General features: G+C 41.6%; 1 protein-coding gene across 4 annotated transcripts in view; it reads left to right on the top strand.

The window, feature by feature from the left end:
- Positions 1-19,880, top strand: part of LOC147269594 (talin-2) — an 87,091-nt gene that overhangs the window by 29,795 nt on the left and 37,416 nt on the right. For 3 of the 4 annotated variants that reach the window (XM_086187592.1, XM_086187607.1, XM_086187598.1), the window contains 14 exons: positions 7,089-7,260; positions 7,538-7,635; positions 9,467-9,596; positions 9,817-9,969; positions 10,773-10,915; positions 11,651-11,778; positions 11,901-11,964; positions 12,126-12,230; positions 15,894-16,049; positions 16,757-16,858; positions 16,954-17,022; positions 17,297-17,373; positions 19,236-19,416; positions 19,660-19,773. In XM_086187592.1, the coding sequence (XP_086043718.1) occupies positions 7,125-7,260; positions 7,538-7,635; positions 9,467-9,596; positions 9,817-9,969; positions 10,773-10,915; positions 11,651-11,778; positions 11,901-11,964; positions 12,126-12,230; positions 15,894-16,049; positions 16,757-16,858; positions 16,954-17,022; positions 17,297-17,373; positions 19,236-19,416; positions 19,660-19,773 (1,656 nt within the window). In that variant the 5' untranslated portion in view covers positions 7,089-7,124. The remainder of the gene's footprint in view (positions 1-7,088; positions 7,261-7,537; positions 7,636-9,466; positions 9,597-9,816; positions 9,970-10,772; positions 10,916-11,650; positions 11,779-11,900; positions 11,965-12,125; positions 12,231-15,893; positions 16,050-16,756; positions 16,859-16,953; positions 17,023-17,296; positions 17,374-19,235; positions 19,417-19,659; positions 19,774-19,880) is intronic. The other variant, XM_086187614.1, reaches the window with a different exon arrangement.

The raw sequence follows: 19,880 nt of genomic DNA, 5'->3' as shown, positions 1-19,880 counted from the left end.
GGCTCAGTGGCATAGACACTGGTGGGCTGGGGTTCTATCTATTTAACAGATTTCCCTCATAATGACTCGTAGACCGACTCATGACGCATAGAAGAAGTGGTGTGTTGCACAACCTAACTATTACTCAGCCATACAAGATAAATAGATGGATCAAATTACAAACCTTGTGCACTTGTTAGTCAAGAAGCTTGTGTCACTGGTTGGTCACGGATTCTAAATTAGTCTGTTCTAATTAAAACTTGGCTTATCAATGCAGCAACTGTATCTTTGTTTCCGGTTAAATCTGAAAAACGGATCAATTTGCAGAAGAGGTCATCTCCTGAGGCCATGTATGTGTAAACCGCTGTAGTTCTATGGAGTTTTGACTGCAAATGCGATTTTTGTCCTTTTCAGGGCCAAAAGGTGTCGCTAAACAGCTTAACCAACATCTGTTCTACGTCTGCTAACATCAAGTTGGTAGATTTCAGGGGAAGGAAAGGTAAATCTTGCTCTCTACCAGCCGAGTCTGTGTTGGCCCAGTTTGACCCGTGTGTTATAAAGTAGGCTACAGACATGCTCAGTCCAAATATTGAACGTTCTCTGGTCCAGAACTCCGATGGAATTGGCCTGTTTGACTCGTGGGCTGTTCTATTATTGGATTAGAGGCCATGTTACTGTAATAGGGTTCGGGCATTCCCAGCAGGCACTGCTCTGCCTCAATGATCTATTGAACAATGGCTGTATGTTCATCTCTCAATCTCATTTTCCTTTTGCTTTTATGAGCTTTCGTCTTAGGTTGGCAGTTTCCTCCAGACAAAATCAGATTTGGTGCGTCCGCGTGGTAAAGCATAACCTGCTTTGCCTTCACTCAGCAGAGTCTGAGTCGGACGACCAGCTGAGGAGTAGCGGGGGTCCAGCTGAGAACAAATGCAACTCAAAACCCAGCCTTTGCGCTCCAGGTTGTACTCGTTACAGTACGGCTGAAGTATCATAACTAGGAAGCAGTATTTGTAGGGATGTAAGGATATATTGATCTGTATTGATTAAATGATCAACAATGCAGCGTAATATGCTAACCCCCATATCGATCATATTGCTTTCCACAGTTAGCTTTGATTGATTATTTTCAAACAGAATAGGCTGTGTCTTTCATTTTGGGTTTATGATTTTCGTGGAATGTTTTTGAGAACTCGGGAATGTAAATGGTGTTGTGTTGATGGACGTACAGTCGTTGTTCAAATCAAAATTGTAAGGCAGTATGGTGTTGCTGACAAATATTGTACCGGTGTTCAAAGAATGAGTGTAATAGTTGTATCTTGATGGAACTTGTGATTTACATTTTCTAGTTATATCGGCCCTGGATGGGTAGGGATGCATTAACACAACTGAAAACATTTACTTTGGGGTTTTTTTTGTTTTGTTTTTGGACAGTTCAGTTATATAACATACAGTATTCTGGGTATCGTACCAGTTTTATCTAGCTGTATCTACTCTAATCTAGTTGCGTAGCACCTTTACCAGCTCAGCTGGACTCCACTAAGTAACTCCTATTAGTTACTCAGTCCTATGACACTTTACAGCTGTTTTTAGCTGGATTTTTCACTTTTGGTCATTATTTCTGTCTGTGGCAATCAGATTTATTTTTGGATTAAAAAAATGCCTTGATGGATTTTGTGTGAGGTTTTGTTTCACTGACCAGCAGAAAGAGTGGTTGAATAATGGTGAGACGGTGCTCCTTTCAGCATAGACCTCTGACAGCTGTTAGAAAGTGACCACGTCCAGTTTCAAATTTATTGTCCGCTGGAGGAGAGGAGCAGTTGATCGTCCGTAGGCGAGGATATATCCCAAATAGGTCCTGACGAAAGGTCCCTCAGTAGTTTAAAAAGACCCCATCTTTGGACTCTTTCAAGGCAAAATCTGAATTAGTTTATCTGCGTTGTTGTATTTTGTCTCGTTCATTTAATCTCGTTTAATTTGTAAGAAGGGAATTTTATACCTCGCACTTGCTGCTCAGCATGAAACTCAATTAAATCTTCACACGGCATTTTATTGCCTTTATCCTTGTCGTCCTCTTCATTTTCAAGGTTCAAATGTTTAGTTATACACATCATTTTAGATTTTGAATATGATAGAAATGTGCCTACAGGGCTCAGCTGATAAATTGCAGATTTGCATGCTGTCTTTTGAAATAACAACACACATTCATGACCAGTTTATCTTGAATTGTCAGGAGGCCAACTGTCCTTGTTGCTTCAATACCCTCATAGAAAATCTAGACATTCAGGGTACCGAGTGTGAAACGTCTCGTTGATACGGAAATCCTTGACCTCTGCCCCGCTGCCAGTTTTATTCTTGAGCGTCTATCTGCATCTCTCAGTCCACATCAGCAGGTGAAGATTGCTCGGTTGTCATGGAGATTGGTCGGTAAGCCAACAGGTGGCCCCCATTCGTTTGGTAGGGTTTTGACTGACATGCTCTGCACTAGAAATTTAGACCTAATCACCATGCAGAGTACTGATGCATAAACAGGTTTTATAATAAGTAGAAGCACTGTTAACTGGCACTGACCACCATGTGATACAATCTGCTCTCACGTCCCTTTTGCTTATTGATTAGCACCTGAATGAGTCGCTGCTGCTGTTGCTGGAAAGTAGGGGAATTGTTGCATTCAGCCGAGTGGTGCTGCTGAATATTCTGTGTTATGTGAGCCTGCAGTAGATCAAAGGAGTGTAGGTGTAACTGGTGCAGTTGGGTTTAAAGTCAGGAGGGGGAGGGATGCTTTGTGCTCATGTATTACAGTGTGGGAGTTTACTGTGTATTAATGATTATGGATTTGTTATGTGCCGTCTGTGCGTATTAGTGGCTCAGATCTGTGTGTGGCCAGCAGGTCCTGTCCCTCTTGCTTCGGGGGTCTACGGTTCCTCCATATCTAAATGTGGATGTAAAGATTGTACTTTCATTTCAGGTGACAGATAATCCGAAAAATGTTCTTTGTGGGTTGTGTCTTGGCTTTTTTCTTTTTCTTCTCATTTCAGCATCAGTCACAGCACAGCAGCAGAATACATGTGCACTCACTCAGATAGAACAGACAAGTAAATTAAGCGTGTGGGAGAACGGTGGTCAACTCGGACCACATCATCCTGTAACTGCAGCCATGTAGTGTTTCTGCTTGATTATCTGCTCCTCTCGGTGTATGATTGCAAAGTTCATTTTTGGGCCTGCGCTCTGTTGAAAGCCTCGGCAGAAGGCATTATGATCTCAGGGTGAATGTCATATCTCAGTGAGGCCTTGAGTAAATTTCTTCAACTGCTTCATTTGGTACAAACGCCCGCTCAGACTCAAGGATGAAGTGCTGCTCCGAGGTCATCGATGTCATTGGGATGGATGAATGTGATCATGTGAACTGATGCAGAACCGCGGTGTGACTCACAATATTAGTAGGAATGATCAGTCTTGCATTGTTCACATTTTATGTAAAAAAAAAACCAACAACATTGAAATGATAACGGTGCAGTGCATGTGGGGATCTGTTCTAAAATGTTTTCTTAACTTTCTCAAATACTTCATCGAACCATTGGACCTCCTGCAATTTGGACGAAACAGTTGGAAGGATGAGTTAAAATTCTGCACGACTCTGTATCACGACAGCGAACAAAGTTGGATGTAATAGCAGGAGTACAACTGTGAGGTGGTAATTCTGGCTCACCTAATTCTTATTCTAGTGTACTTCTATAATACTATATAAGTCGTCTTAAAGGATCTGGAAAGCCATTCAGCCTATTTTATTCATTTTGAGGCCACATACCTCCACCAAGGAGGTTACATGGTTACAGATTTTTATTATAGTATCTTCAAAATACATTCATAATCCTCCCAGATCCTGATCACCCAGAATCACAGGTTGATTGTAAGATCTTTCCATTAAATTGAATCCAGATCTGTTCGTTAGTCTTGAGACAACGTCGTCACTGGTTTGATCCTGAACTTGTCCTCCTCTATTAGCCCAGTCACAAAAACCACAATAGCCCTGACCTGCTGTGTTCTGTGTTTTAAAGTTATCAGTGACAAACAAGCGCTAATTACTGAAGATCAACAGCCTCCACCTCTTGATTTTACTCTCTGTCGAACAAAATAAGTCAGGGTTATTTATTTCTAAACAGACAGAGCTGTGTCTTGAGTTGTGTTGGGACCATTACTGGGTTGGGGGGTTTGGGAGGGGGCTGTCTGTATACTGGAGCCATATTCCCAGGCTGGATTTGGAAGCAGCCTAATGAGTTGCTTGTTCTCAAGTGTTTTGGGGCCTTAACAATCACATTTGATCTTGGCAAATCCTCTCTCATCACAGCGAAGGGAAAATGTATGATTGGATGTTTGTGTGGTAATCCATCTTTGAAGCAGACTTTGTTTTGTCTTGATATAGAATGAGGAGATTTACCTTTTTTGTCAGGGTGTCTTGCGAACAATCATTTGATGTGTAATGCTTGATTTGAGGTAAAATGAAATGGTATTGTCAGCGAGTTTTGTGTATGGAACGAATGCATCCGAAAAGCTTTATTTGTATGTGATTTTTCTCTCTCTTCTGAAATCCATTATAATTCCGAGGTTTGTTGATTTGCTGGTACACAGTGTTAATATGTGCTGATCTGCAATTTTACTGTCATGAATGAGAGTTGGTCCTCGCGCTCCGTCCTCGTTGCTGTCTCTCATCTCTGTCCGTCTTCCTGCTGACGGTCAGACCAGTTCTCAGGCTTGTAAGGGTTGACACTGGCACAAACCAGATTCTCCAGTCTGAGATCTACTTATAACAGAATAGAAGAGGAAGAAAGAGTAACTATGACTTGGGGTTTTAATGATACAAACTTTTCAGTAAATCTAAAATCTGTCCATTTATTAGGACTGTTCCAACTGAGACACTTTAGTTGGTTACATTCACCGACTTAGTTCATGAATCAGCTCTCTACAGGCAATCATGCTTTCTTTAAACTTTAAACAAATTTGCAATCATATGAATCTGAAGTTTTTTCGAGTTTGGGATTTCGTCTCTAAAGTTCGGTCTGTCTCTGATAGTACATGTGAGTACGTGGTGACGGACTTTTGAGAAAATATTTAGGAAAATTCTTGGCTTCAGCTTATCAACAGCAAGTCACAGGCTATATATTAACAGGAAGTTTACCAGGGAGGCGGGAATTAGATCATATTTAAGGAGGTCATGTTTGTAGAATGGGCCAAGAAAGAGGCATATTAGTCATAGTGCCACCTGGTGGCAACAGGAAATGATGCGAGTTTGTCAATACTTGGATGCACTCCTCCAATTGTAGCTTTATAACTAGGCTCCAAATGGTCCCACGAAATCCAATGTAACACACATTATTTGATGTACATTGGAATTTCCCTGCATTGACGTCAGGTGATGTACAACAACATAATACTCATCAAGTGTGTACTCTCTAGTGCCACCTAGCGGATGCAGGAAGTGTAATTTGCTACACAGTTCACACTTTAATCTGCTCCTTCATGTATAATCCAAACATGATCAGGTTTCGCTGCTCTCTTGCTCCACACAACAGCCGTACGCCGTGACCCGCCGGCTCACCACTGCTTTAGGCTTTAATTAGCACCCGAGCTGGAAAGTAGCAGCAGTAGGACGTTGTCTTCGTGGAGGGGGCTTGCGCCATCTTAGTGCTTCATTGTTCTTCATGAAACGGTAATCAAAAAGTTAATTTCAAATGCGTCTTTGAAAGTGTCGTCTAAAAAAGTAGTGCAGGACAAAGATGGAGGTGTGCACACTGTAGCTCCCTGTGCAGCGACGTAACCAGACACCAGTGGCAGTGAAACGTCTCTGGTGTCTGATGACAGTACATTTCTACCTTCGTCTTTTTATTTCATTGAAATGCTGCAACATGTGGTTGGGTTTGTCCTTTTTATATTCTAAGAAAATTTTTATTCACAAATAAATGCTGAAATTGACAGAGAAGCCCATTTGATGTATTATCACCTTCTGTGGTTCAGGATACTGTTGTGGAGGGTGAGCTGTGCACCAGAGCAAACGCCTTCGCCCCTCTGTGAGCACACATCACTCAGGATGCAGATTCTGTACGTGTGAGTTAGGGTCAGAAGCCATCGTAGCAGAAGAGGGGCTTCCTCTGTCTATTGGCCGTGGCCCAGACTGACCTTTCACCTTTGACCTCAGACACAGAGAAGCCCTGTGTTCTCATTGGTTCCAGATACGAGGGTGGTCCGTTCAAAAGGTCGCATCTCTCTTCTTTTTTCTGGCCTCGTCTACCTTATTGAGTCACATCTGCTTCTATTACAATGTAAAACTCACATTTAGACACAAAGATGTTACTCAATGAGATATAAATATTACAAAGCAACAAATTTATCAGCATCCAGTTTGTGTTTGTGGTATTTCTGTGCTTGTCAGTTTAGCAGAGAAGCACCTATGCTGAGTTTGTCTTGATGGTGATGATGTTTTCTTGGGCTCTGACTGGTATTTTCTGTCCCTGGAGTGAGGAACTTGTGTATATACTGTATATTAGAAGTATAATGTTTAAACAGCCAGATGCAAAAAGAAATTGAAGAATTTTAAAATTGTGGAGATGTTTCTTAATTTTACCTTTCAGTACTCCTCTCTCTCTCTCTCTCTCTCTCTCTCTCTCTCTCTCTCTCTCTCTCTCTCTCTCTCTCTCTCTCTCTCTCTCTCTCAGAATATTCTTTTTTGATTCCAGTAGGGACCAGATGGACTACAAAATGGATAAATTTGTTTTATGAAGCATAACAATGGTCTTGCTATGCACAAATTAGCACTGTCGTCACATTCATAAAATATCATTGTTTATGACATGCAAGAGAGACATTTTTCTCAAGTGTTTGTGTCATAATAGCACACTAAACTACAAGAAAGCACAGGTGCGTAAATTAAAAAAAAAGATGTTACCTGTTTCATCAACCGTAGCGGTGATGCAGGGACTTGTGTATCAGTATAAAGTGTGTGTTCCTCCGCCATCTGGCAGCTTTATCACACACATTGAATTTCATCACTCTGCTCAAAGTTCTGAGATGTCCTGGATGTTTGCCATCAAATAATCTCAACCTCTTCTTTTGTGCAGGTGTAGCTGCAGCCCCCGCCCACAACGCCCGCCAAAATGGTGGTGTTGTCACTGAAAATCTGCGTTCGCCAGTGCAACGTTGTGAAGACGATGCAGTTTGAGCCGTCCACAGCTGTCTACGACGCCTGTAGGATCATCAGGGAACGAGTTGCTGAGGCCCAAACCGGACAGGGTGAGTGATAAAATGGCCCCTAAAGGACCAGTATTACATGGTAAGCACACTTCAATTTCGACCTGGTGGTTTATTTGGAACTCCTTACTCCTGACATCTATTGAGCGGAGGGTAAAAAAAAAATGGGTTTGACACACTAAACAGGAGAAAATGAGCAGCCGATGCTCATTTTGGTTTGTGGCTCGTCTGGTTCATTATTGACGAGACTGAAATATAATCTGATTGCTGCCAAAATGACTTCCATCTCAACTGACTCTTTTTCTTCTCAACGCTCCAGCTTCAGACTACGGCCTGTTCCTGTCTGATGAAGACCCCAGGAAAGGCATCTGGCTGGAGTCTGGCAGGACACTGGACTACTATATGCTCCGCAATGGGGTAAATAACATTAACACAACACACACACACTCACACACACGTTCACGTTATATCACTGTATTTAGTGAGAAACTGTATTTTTCATGTACTGCAACATTGAACCACATTGTGGGGACAAGATGGGAAGTCAAGGTCACCCTTCTTTTTATTGCATTTTATTTTCTCCTGTATTTTATAAAAAATAGTTCAGTACAAAATCATTTTTTCATTCAGTGCAAAATACACAACTTTTTCATTATCATCCATGTCATGCAACCTTCTCCAAATAATTACCAGATATTAGTGCGAGATGGGGTTTTGTCCCTTTTTATTCCCTCCTAGATTTATATGAATATATTTTGCAAAATGTATTTTTCATTGGCTGCCAAATTCATCCTTTTTTTTTTCTTCATTCTAAATCATGTGACACAGAGTTCAAATAATTACCAGGTATTACAATAGATAGGAAATAAAGGACACAGATCATTTATTACATTTTATTGTCTAATTTTATTTTAGATAAATATTGCAGTGCAAAATGTGGTTTTCATGTACTTCATTATTCAGTTTTTTTTCTAACAGCTTCCAGATCATGTGATCTAAGGACTCCAAATCCAATCCAGATATTGATACTGGATGGGACGTACAGGACACACCTCCATTTATTGCATTGTTCCACCTCCTGTATTTTTATATTTAATGTTTTAGACAGACTTACATTCATATCCTGGTGACTAACTACTTCTTGCCAAACCCAAACCTTAAAGAAATCATTTGGGAACACACATGCACACACACACACACACACACACGCACACACACACACACACACACACACACACACACACACACACACACACACAAACTGTGACTGACACCACAGAGTGATTGTTTGGACCTGGAACGTGTGAGATGGTGGCTAAAGTAAGCAGCTCAATAATAATTGGACCCTGGTCAAACCCTGGAGACAGAAGTCAGGAGAACATCAACCTGGACAAACTCATCAGCAGCACATTTTCAAGCCCACTGGGTCCAACTGACACACACACACATTGGGGTTCTGACCAAGCTTCAATCCATCAAGAGGGCACAGGGAGAGCGTCTCCCTCCACCGGAGTGCTACAACATCATCAGCTGATAATATCTCAACAATAGCATCATCAATAATATGATGATTCTAATATTTTATTGAATAGATCAGTCAAAAGGGGCTTTTGCGGTGAAGGAAATTAAAAAAATATATACATTTTAAGTTAGTAATTAATCCAGCAGCATTGTGTCAGAAAGATTGTACCAAACAAAAGGAAGGAAAGCAAAGAAAAATATTTATAAATTGAGTAGATAAACCAGAATAGAAGATGAATATCAATAAAATGAGACCTTTAAATCTGTGTTTGAAAGACGAGCTCCAGCCAGCTGTTGATCCTTTGCCCGCTTGTTTCGGATCAACGCCGTCAAAGACTCCACCAGCTTTGGTTCTCGTGTAACTGCTCAGCCCTCCGCCTCTGTACATCTGTAGTTTTTGGTTTTGCAGCTCGAAATGGTTTCTCCTCTTCAAATCTACCAAAGGCAAACTAGGTAGAATGCATGACTGTGACCAATTTTTCTGAACCAAATCTCTCCTCATTGTTGTGCTCGTAAGGGAGCAGCGGGCTGTGATAGGCAGCCGGTAAATTAGGTTTACTGGCCTATTTTCTCCCCTCTCACCACGGAACCAAGGTGCATTTGATCATTTTCTCAGTGGGTCCTTTCAGTCTCTCTGTCTCTGTTTGGCTTTATCTCTCGTGCATTCCTCTCTTTTTATTCTTTTTTTTTTTGTTTGTTCTCTGTTGCTTTCTCTCCAACTTTGCAGGACATTCTTGAATACAAGAAAAAGCAAAGACCCCAGAAAATCAAAATGCTGGATGGGGCTGTTAAAACCATCATGGTGGATGACTCCAAAACAGTGGGAGAGCTGCTTGTGACTATTTGCAGTAGAATAGGTACACTTATCTTTTATTGGGCTTTTAAAAATTAAAAAAAAAAAATCTGTTGCATTTTAAGGCTGTTAATGTTACATTTTTAGAAGATGAAATAATGGAATATTAATACATTTAATTAATAGGTCAGCTTGCAAAAAAATTCTAAGTGTACATATTAGATTAGATGTGAATCCAGCACCTAACGAAGAGGGATCATTTTTCCCCCGCTATTGATTTGCAGGCATCACCAACTATGAGGAATACTCATTGATCCAGGAGACGGTGGAGGAAAAGAAAGAAGAGGGAATGGGTACTCTCAAGAAAGACAGGACCCTGCTGCGTGATGAGAGGAAGATGGAGAAGCTGAAGGCCAAACTACACACGGACGACGACTGTGAGTTAAGGGACAAACATCAAGAAAAGCCTGAATACAGTAGATTGATATGTTACCTCAGGGTGTATTTGACTTTGCTTATTTGTTTTCTAATAAAGTGTTGAGAGAACATAGCAACTCCTGGGAAATACACTTAATTGCCTTCCTCCCTTGAGCCACAGAAGAAGATGGATACTCTTCTGTCCTCTATGTGCATCACTGAGCTGAGACCAACAGAGACCTGCTGATTGCTAGTTAGCTTAGCATTGAGTGATAGTGGAACTAGCAAGTAAGCTTTGTGAGAGAGGGTGAAGAGGGTTACTTGTGAACAAACCATTAAAGTGAACCTTACCTATTTGAACCAGAGTAGAAACTTCAGCTTTTAGCAGCTGAGCAGGCAACATGCAGATAAGCTACATCCACTACCATTCACTGTGCTAAGCTAATTAGCATTTAGCAGTCTCTGTGGATCTCCGCTCCCTAATGCACGCACATGGGAGGGAATAGTATCCACCCTCTTGTCTGGCTCTTGGTAGAACGTGAACACACGTGTTTCCCAAAAAGAAAACTCATTAAATCTGCACTGATGCTCTTTAAACGTAGAACACATTTTAATCAGAGTCGCGAGGCTTTCATCTCTAAATCTGCCCTTACATGAAGTGCATACTCAAGAATACTTTGCATTTTTGGGAGTGTTTCCTTTGATAACACTATCTCCATAATCTGACTTTGTTCTTTGCATGTTAGATAATAAACCTTTTAAAACCCACATGTTGAAGCAGCTGGTATAATTTTTCCTGTGTTGCTTCATTTTGTGCTGTCAGTGAACTGGTTGGACCACAGCAGGACATTCAGAGAGCAGGGTGTGGACGAGAACGAGACGCTCCTGCTCAGGCGCAAGTTCTTTTATTCAGACCAAAACGTGGACTCCCGTGACCCCGTCCAGCTCAACCTCCTCTATGTTCAGGTCTGCACCCACTTAAATCATGGCCATGTCTGCGATTGCTTAGTAGAAGCACGAAAAGTGTTCATTTCTGCTCCTGACAAGCTCAGATTGTTGTTACAAGTGTCTGACATCATTATTGAGGGAATCCCCACAGAGATAGACGCGTGTCTAACATCTAACAGAAGTCTCGCTCTGAAATCTCACGGGAGATGAGTTGTTGCAGGAATACAACGATGTAAATGTGAGAGAGAGTTAGTGAGAGCCCTCGGAGGAATAGAAACCGTAGCTTTTTATGTGTTATCTAAAAGAGAAACAAATAAACAGTGGTTTGGGAATTTCTACATCGTAGCAGTAAAATAACACACCACTATTTATGCGATTATATATGCTATAAGGTAAACGAAGAATGAAATTTGCCCTGTTCTTGTGCAGTCTGGATCAAAAGCTAGTGGAGAGACTAAAGTCCAAAGGCAGAGCGAGGCATTAATTTCATATTAACAACAATGCACGATAATTTAAACAGTGGCTAAGATGGGCTCCAGTTTAGAGTCCAGTCACGCAGTAGCTACTATTTTATATGCCTCATTCTACTTTGATATTAATCCTGGCTATATGGGTCTCAACTGGACTATACTGTACAGTGTAATTGCTTGGGTGTGATTTATTTGATTACTTGGTTTGAGAGGAGGCATTACAATGATATCAGGTCTTCGTTTTACTTGTTCACAAGTAATGGAAGTTTTCTGTGTCTTTCAGGCTCGAGACGACATCCTCAATGGTTCTCACCCAGTATCGTTTGACAAGGCCTGCGAGTTTGGAGGCATCCAGGCCCAGATCCAGTTTGGACCTCACATAGAGCATAAGCATAAACCTGGATTCCTAGAGTAAGACTTCAACCCATCAGATTGTGAACCAACTACCACAAATACACATGTTTCTGGTTTATTGTAGAAACCACCACCATGTTGGTGGCTTATATGAATGTTTTTCTGTCAAATCCTGCCAGTGTGAAGGAGTTTCTACCCAAAGAATATATCAAGCAGAGAGGAGCAGAGAAGAAAGTATTCCAGGTTAGGTCATATTGCCCTCCTGATAAATGCTTGACCTGATAAAATAGGCTGATAAATATTTGTGTGTGTGTGTTTGTGTGTGTGTGTGTGTGTGTGCGCGTGTGTGTGCGTGTGAGAGAGAGTGTTCATTCAGCTGACCAAACCTCTTATCTAACTTACAGGAACACAAAAACTGTGGTGAAATGACAGAAATTGAAGCAAAGGTGAAATATGTCAAACTTGCAAGGTCTCTGAGGACTTACGGAGTCTCTTTCTTCCTGGTCAAGGTAAACTGATAACATTCTTTGGTTGTTACTTAATAATCATTAATAATCACATTCTGTATTATAAACTATAAACTGTTTTCTTGTCTGTAACAACATTGCACGTGTATCCGTCCTGGATGAGGGATCCTCCTCTGTTGCTCACCCTGAGGTTTCCCTGATTTTTCCCTGTTAGACTGGTTTTCTATGTTTTTCCTCAGTCGATGTGAGGGTCTCAGGGCAGAGGATGTTGTTATGATGCCATGTAAAGCCCTTTGAGACAAACTGCTTGTAAAAACGGGCTGTACAAATTAAATTGCCTTGCCTTGCCTTGTTGTAATTTTGCAAAACTACATTTTTTTAAAACTGCAATAATATATTCAATAGATCTTGAAGTTTCAAAGTGAAAAAAAGCTAGCCTGAAATTCTTTTCTTCTTGCTTTTATTAAATGAGGAGAGGCAAATTGATCAAGTATCCTTGGAGCCTTTTATCTGTTGAGTGTGAAATCTTTTCTCTGGACTTGGAGTTAACTGGATGAGAGAGTCGAAGGAATTACCCTGCAGGTGGGGAAACTGTCCAGGTCCACCTGAACTTTCAAAGCTTTTCATGTCTCCTGAACAAAGATCCCTGCTGGCAATTTCCTCTTGATAACACTGCTTTAAAAAAAAAAAATACAAGAAGACTGAAAAACTAAAAGAGCACAAGGGGAGTGACGTCCTCCAGCGAGTTTAATGTAAAATCTGCCTGGGAAATTAATGGGCTCTTCCTCGGACCGTGCGAGACCTCTCTATCAAGTTTTGGAAAAATCTGCCTTTTGGGAAAATTTTGTGTCATCCAGCTGATGGACAATCAAACTGCTCCGAAAAACAAAAACCCTTGAAGATAAATGATACAAATGTGCTCAAATAAAGACCAAATGCCAATTATGCAATCCAATTATTTAAAGGAGCATATTTAAAATCAAAAACTCTCTCACCTTAAAATCAAACGTCTAACCTTATCTAGTTTTAAGTAATCGCACCATCAGTAAGGTCTTATTGACCCTTGTGGCATGTGAATCATTTAAGAGGCTAGAGTATGTAGTTACACCCCTTAATGTCGTATCATGATTGGACCATGTGGACTCAAAGGGCAGGGCTTGTGCGTCTTGCAGTGAGTGGTCTCCTTCAGCTCAGGCAGGGGTCCATCATGTAGGTCAGCAGGTACAGCTGCAGCACACTGATGGGGTCACTCTCAGGGCTGATGGTTGAACGCTGGAGAGCGCAGCACAGACAGCAACATGGCCGGTCCAGCAAAAACACGCTTTTAATTTTACGTTGAATGCACTAAACCTGCAGCCGATCATGTAATGGCACACCTCACCGCCCTCTGTGGGATTTTCAGTGCTCACGAAAGAACTGCAGCATTCAATTGTACAACTGAAGAGAATCATGGAAGTGCAGGCATTCACGGGAGATAAACTTGTAGGAATCAGGAAATGGATAAGCGTCTCTGTCACCAACCAGAGAGATAACAGACGGCGTACAAGAGAATACATAACTACGAAATCTCCACTTTTCCCTCGACCTTGCCATGACCTGGAACCTATTCTCAGCATGGAATCTTTTTAAGCGCGTGTTGTGATAAAGTTAAAAAAACAAAAAGGATGCTAACATGTTGGTACATCCATGCGTGAGGAGGGTGATAGAGGTGGAGAGGACGGAGAAGTGGACCATAACGCTCTACGTGAAGCATACAGGGGAAGATGTACTTTTCCCCTTCTGAAATCTGTCTCACTCACACACCTCCTCAATAACAAACACAAGTGCATACACACTCCCTGTCAGCACCAGGTCTGCTGGGAGTTCAGTGTGTTTCTGGAAGGAAACCAAATGCTGTCTGTGCAGCAGAGTGTGCCGCTGAGATTATTTCAGAGTGAGGTAGAGGGAGGGAATGAAAGCGACAGGCAAACCTTGGACACTAACTCTCCCAACTAGTCCAACTGGCAGCCAGATACCTACTGATGGGAGCAATTTACTGATTTCCAGTTGTTCTACCAGTGCAACTGCTGTGCCAAGAGTGACAGTGACACTTGCATCAAGGAGACATCCTGTATAAAGTCATGGGAAACTTCCCTGTCTGCATCTATGAATCGGTTTCCCCGTCACTTTGTCTGACTGCCGCTCACAGAAAATTACATAATTTCTTTTAACGGCTCAAAATGAAGGACGATTTTATTGATTCTCTGCCAGACAGTTTCTGGCATGTCATCAGAAATGTTCTACGCCAGAGGATAAATGCAAAGCAGAAGTTTTAAAAACCAATAACAGCTCATGTTAGATTAGCGCTCACCTCGAGTCGCCTTTTAGCAGAAGCTCCCACATTTGATAGCTCTGGAATCCCACGTTGCACTCTGCTTCTTTTTTCCTTTTTAAACATAAACCACACCAATCTTAAAACACTAAGCACCTCTTGGCCTTGTAAATGTGTTCCCCTTGATCAGCTCGACATCCTTTCTGCTCACCTTTTGTCATACTGGCCATCCTTGAGCATAATCCAATGGAACAGAAACATTTTAAAAATACCTCAGGAAAAAAACAGCCTGAAGTCCCATAACCTATAACCCAGGGAGGCCCGTAAAGTTTTGACTCCCTCCAGGACCTTTACAGAACTCACCTCTTTGCCCTGACGTCACAACCCGTCTCATACTATCCATCTGCTCAGCCACCGAAGCTCCTGACACGTTTGCTCTTTCCATGCGCGGGAGAGAAAAAAGAAGGCCACTGTCTGTCAGTTTTGGAGAGTATCTGGAGGATGAGAGTAGACTTTTATTGAATACTGCGGAGGCTGAGAGCTGCTGCAAGCCACATAAAAACCCAGATTAAGATCAAGATTTTAATTACTAGCTGGGTAAAGAAACTGTTTCCTATCGGACAGACAGTGTAATTTAAATTTTAGCACATCAGTGAGCTGCTAGGCCTGTAAGATTGATATTTATAATTTTTTTTCATCTCTTCACTTCTCTAAAAATGCCTTTCATTCAAGTATTTATTCATATTACATTTGCAGTTCAGGCGAGATGAAGAAAATTCAAGAAAATTACTGTGCATTTCATTTATTTATTCAGTCTTTAATGATTGGAGTGGTCTGATGAGAGTGATCTCATTTAGCCTGAGTTTGTTTTTTTTCTGTGTGTGCAATAAGAAATGAAAGGGTTAATGCCACAAGTTGCAGTTAATATATGTAGACGAGATAAAACGAGCAAACACACTTCAACGGGAGATGAAGATTCCAAGGTTGAAAATTGATCCTAAAACAAATAAATGATTGAACACATAGCTTCCATGGGGCCATGGGGTTCCATGACAATGATAAGTAGTTGAGAGTTTAGATTCAGCATGACATCTACCAATCTAACCCTTTAAATCAGAGTATTGTCAGATTAGGATTTAATGAAATGGACAAATTATACTCTAAAACGTGTTTCCCTTTTCAAATACTCAGGCTAATTGGTGACAGTATAGCACAATAAAATCAGCCTAATAGCCCAAAACTGATATTGATAAGCTCCAAACACGTGACCACCATCAAGTCAGTTCACCACTGAGCAGGCAAAAAGTCTTATTGATTTTGTCTAATACCCGTTTTTGTTGATGAGTAACGAGCAACGGGAGAAGCTGTAATCTCAGTCATTTCATTTTCTGCAGGAAAAGATGAAGAGTAAGAACAAGCTGGTGCCGCGTCTCCTGGGGATCACCAAAGAGTCTGTGATGAGAGTGGACGAGAAGACCAAAGATGTGGTTCAAGAGTGGCCACTTACCACTGTTAAGAGGTGGGCAGCGTCACCCAAGAGCTTCACCCTGGTAAGCTTCATAGATGCTCCGGTTTGGCCCTTACCCTCCAATTTAGTGTAAGAAATTGGGTTTTCTTCTTCCACAGTGTTGCTCATCAAGCTGCTACCTCTGGCTTTGTTCTTGCACCCATTTACCGTAATCTTTTATTCATTCTGTCCACACTTGGCGCAGTATCTCTGGTTGTAAATCAGTACAAGAGGCTCCCAGTAAACCCAACTGTTCCCCTGCTCCTTAAAATCCCTCATGCACTTCTGTTATTGAGCAGGCTCTTCCCTTTTGTCTTCCTTGTCAATATTCCTTCTTTGTGTCAGCACCCACAAGTCAATGAGCAACATGGATTTAATCTTGCAGATCTGCGCTGTTAACACAGCTTCCATTTCCTGCTGTTAATTCAGCAGAGAGCTTGCCTGTATGTTCTTGTGACTCTGAGATTTTTTTGAAACAATCCACTGAAATTTTTGATGTGTTGTAAAATGTACCGGTACGTACATGATATGAAGGGCTCAGATGTCTCAGTTTTCAACAAAAATGTCCTTCGCAGAATTTTTTTTTCCCATATCGGTTTTTGTGTTGCATTCGTATGAAATTGAATTAGCATTAAGTATTCCATTCTACAGCATGTACACTCCAAGGTAAGAGGGTACTTTCCTCACAGTCCAGCATAAATGGTTGTTTAGCGGGTGTGTGTGTGTGTGTGTGTGTGTGTGTGTGTGTAGGACTTTGGGGAGTATCAGGAGAGCTACTACTCAGTTCAGACCACTGAAGGGGAACAGATCTCGCAGCTCATTGCCGGTTACATCGACATCATCCTCAAAAAGGTGAGACATTTATCTCCAGAGACAAAGATGAATCATAATGAATCAATCTCCTCCTGTGGTAGATAACATTTCGGATGTGTAAATGCTTGTTATAGCCCGGCTACAATGGACTTCAGCTGCAGTTACATAAAATGCAGCTGACCTCATGGAGCACTGGTATGCAGGTATATCAAGTTCTGAACCATTGGGATGTGGTACTTCTCTGTCTTCATCACACCTGAGATTAGATAAACTTTTATCCCTAAACTAAATGACTTTGAATTCCATTTGATCTTTGAACAGCAGGTGGTACAGCCAAAGCTTTAGAAATAGGACTAAATCGATACAGTTCCTATTTTCAGTTCTTGGTTGGTTTCAGCTCAGGTTTTGTCTTTTGTGCAGCATCCATCACTGAAGCTGCTGTTGCCACTAATGTTTGTGTGTTTTTCTTTTGTGCAGAAACAAAGCAAAGATCGCTTTGGATTAGAGGGCGATGAGGAATCAACCATGCTGGAGGAATCCGTTTCCCCTAAAAAGTATGTAAATGAGCAACTGTTGCTCAAACAGGGCTTTGGAGGCACGGACCTGAAAATTTGAACCAGAGATCCTCAGAGTTTGGGAAATTCAACCTGATGTCACACTTTTGCAGCCAAACATTTAAGATTAGACCAGAAGACACTTCCTGCTGTTTCCACAGCAACAGACTGGCTTGCATTTGAAGAGCAAGTCCCATCACCTCCCTTTACCTTCATGTGAATTTTTACAAAAAAAGAGTTGAGGGTATTATTTGTTTTGTAATGGCAGTTGGTGAAGAGTTCAGAGCGTACGTCGCACAAGCAGGCCGTGTAGTGACACACTCACAGCGCCACATCCCCGATGGTGTGTGCAACCAGTCTGAGCTACTCCATTAATCTCTATCTTTCTATAGGCAACTGTGCTTCGAGTATTGAACAATTTACAAACGTGAAGCTTTGCAAAAGAAAGAAAACAAACATTCATTGCTAAATCTTTGCAGCGGTTCTCAAAAATCTCTACAGTGCATTATTGTGCTTTGCTATTGAGTGATGATGTTTGAATATGAGTGCTGTTAGTAGCACAACGTTATTGCATTTTATTCTTGCGAAACACAATTATCAGACTGCCTCCTTTTCAATTTCCTTCTCAATACCAACTCCGACTGCAGTTCACACATCCATCTTCCAGGACCTCATTTCACCACATGAATACTTCCTTAGCTGGACTTCATCTAGAGAAATAATCATGTGAGGATAGTTTCGCTACACTGGACAAGCAAAGCCTCTATCTGACCATTTCCTGATTAAATGTGTATTAGCTCATTTATCTACTGTGGATGCTCAGTCAGTAACACACGCCTTTTTCCTGCCTTACATCAGTTGATATTTCTTCCCTACATTCAACTGAGAAAGTATGATTAGACTTTTTGTTCTCCTTTCTTTTATCAGCGCTTTTACACTGGCCGAAGGCTAAATGCTTTTAATATTGCAAACAAAGAGCAGTACAAATTCTGGAAGGCCTTATCTGAGGAAAAACAAAACAAGGCATTGTCTTGCTGAAGTACGCAGTGGAAAGACTCGGCATTGTCTGTCTGCCTTGTGTGTCCTACCAACTGACACGTACAGCGACGCTAGCTGTTGTTAAATTTCTCCCAAAAACACGCTCACACAGTTGCTCACGTCTCTTCCATTAGAAAGCAATTCATCTGATTGTGTCTCTGTATGTTAGGGGTTTCATGGTATACCTGTGACATGAAGAAATGTAAGCCATGTAGATAATGGACGTATGGTAATATTTTAAAAAAAATGTGGTGCTATCTGATTCAAACTCAACCAGAGTATGTGGTGGTATTGTTCCCTAAAGCACTACTTCACGCAAGAAGTGTTTCTTGCCTTTCTAGTACTCACAAATAGGTGTATAGAGCTCATACAGACTTCTTGCATTACTACTCTGTGACTGCAGCAAGAGGAAGAGCCAGTCACGTGTATTTAACTTGAATCTAATGGTGACCCAACAACAGCTATAAAACAACAGCCAAACTCTAGCATATTCTGGCTGGATAAAGAAGACGTAGATTGTATTGGATGAAGCACTTGAGATGTTTAGATGGAGGATTTTGGGCGGTTTTGTTATTGTTTTGTTGCTGTAGCTGCTGTTAGCCATCAGACCCTATTAGCTTCAAGCTAAGCAAATATACATGGCTGCCTCCTTCTGCATTCTAGAGTAACAGATGATGAACGCAGTAGTGAATGGTAAAAAATGGATATAGGAATAATGGAGTCATTTTAGATGCACCAATGGAAATGATCCCTAAATCATGTGGCGATGCTCCGTTAGCTCTGCTAGATATCCTATGAACACCTGTGTCTTCCTGCACCTGCAGGTCCACCATCCTTCAGCAGCAGTTTAACCGCGTTGGCCGGGTAGAGCATGGCTCTGTGGCGCTGCCAGGGGTGATCCGATCCGGCTCCATTGGCACAGAGTCGCTCAGCATGGGCACCATGCCATCTGCTCAACAGCAGATCACAATGGGTCAGATGCACCGCGGACACATGCCACCACTGGTAAGAATCCAGCAGAATGGCCCTCAGAAGGACATCTGTTTATCTTCAGTCGGTAATGAATTCTGTTCCAAGCCACACATACTGTATAAGACCGAAGGGTCAGTGACCATCACTACACATCCATCTTTCCTTCCTTATGGTTGATCCTGTCATGTGCAAACAATTCACAGAGAAGAAGAATCTTTGTCTCTGCAGGTTATACTGTATGAAACGCAGATGCTATTTATTTATTTTTATGTGTAGAGCTCAGCGCAGCAGGCTCTGATGGGAACCATCAACACCAGCATGCAAGCTGTGCAGAAGGCCCAGATTGACCTGGGGGAGGTCGACGACCTGCCTCCACTGGGACAGGACATGGTATGCTGAAGTGCATCAACAGTTAATATACAACCTAGAAGTCAAGCTCACAATCCTAGATTACCATCACATCATGGCAATACATAAGGGTGTCAGGTCTTAAGGTG

The sequence above is a fragment of the Aulostomus chinensis genome, chromosome 2, assembly GCF_037954235.1.
Source record: "Aulostomus chinensis isolate RoL2024-O1b breed Wild chromosome 2, RoL_Achi_v1.0, whole genome shotgun sequence".
NCBI lineage: Eukaryota > Metazoa > Chordata > Actinopteri > Syngnathiformes > Aulostomidae > Aulostomus > Aulostomus chinensis.
This window is presented reverse-complemented; position numbering and strand designations above follow the sequence as displayed.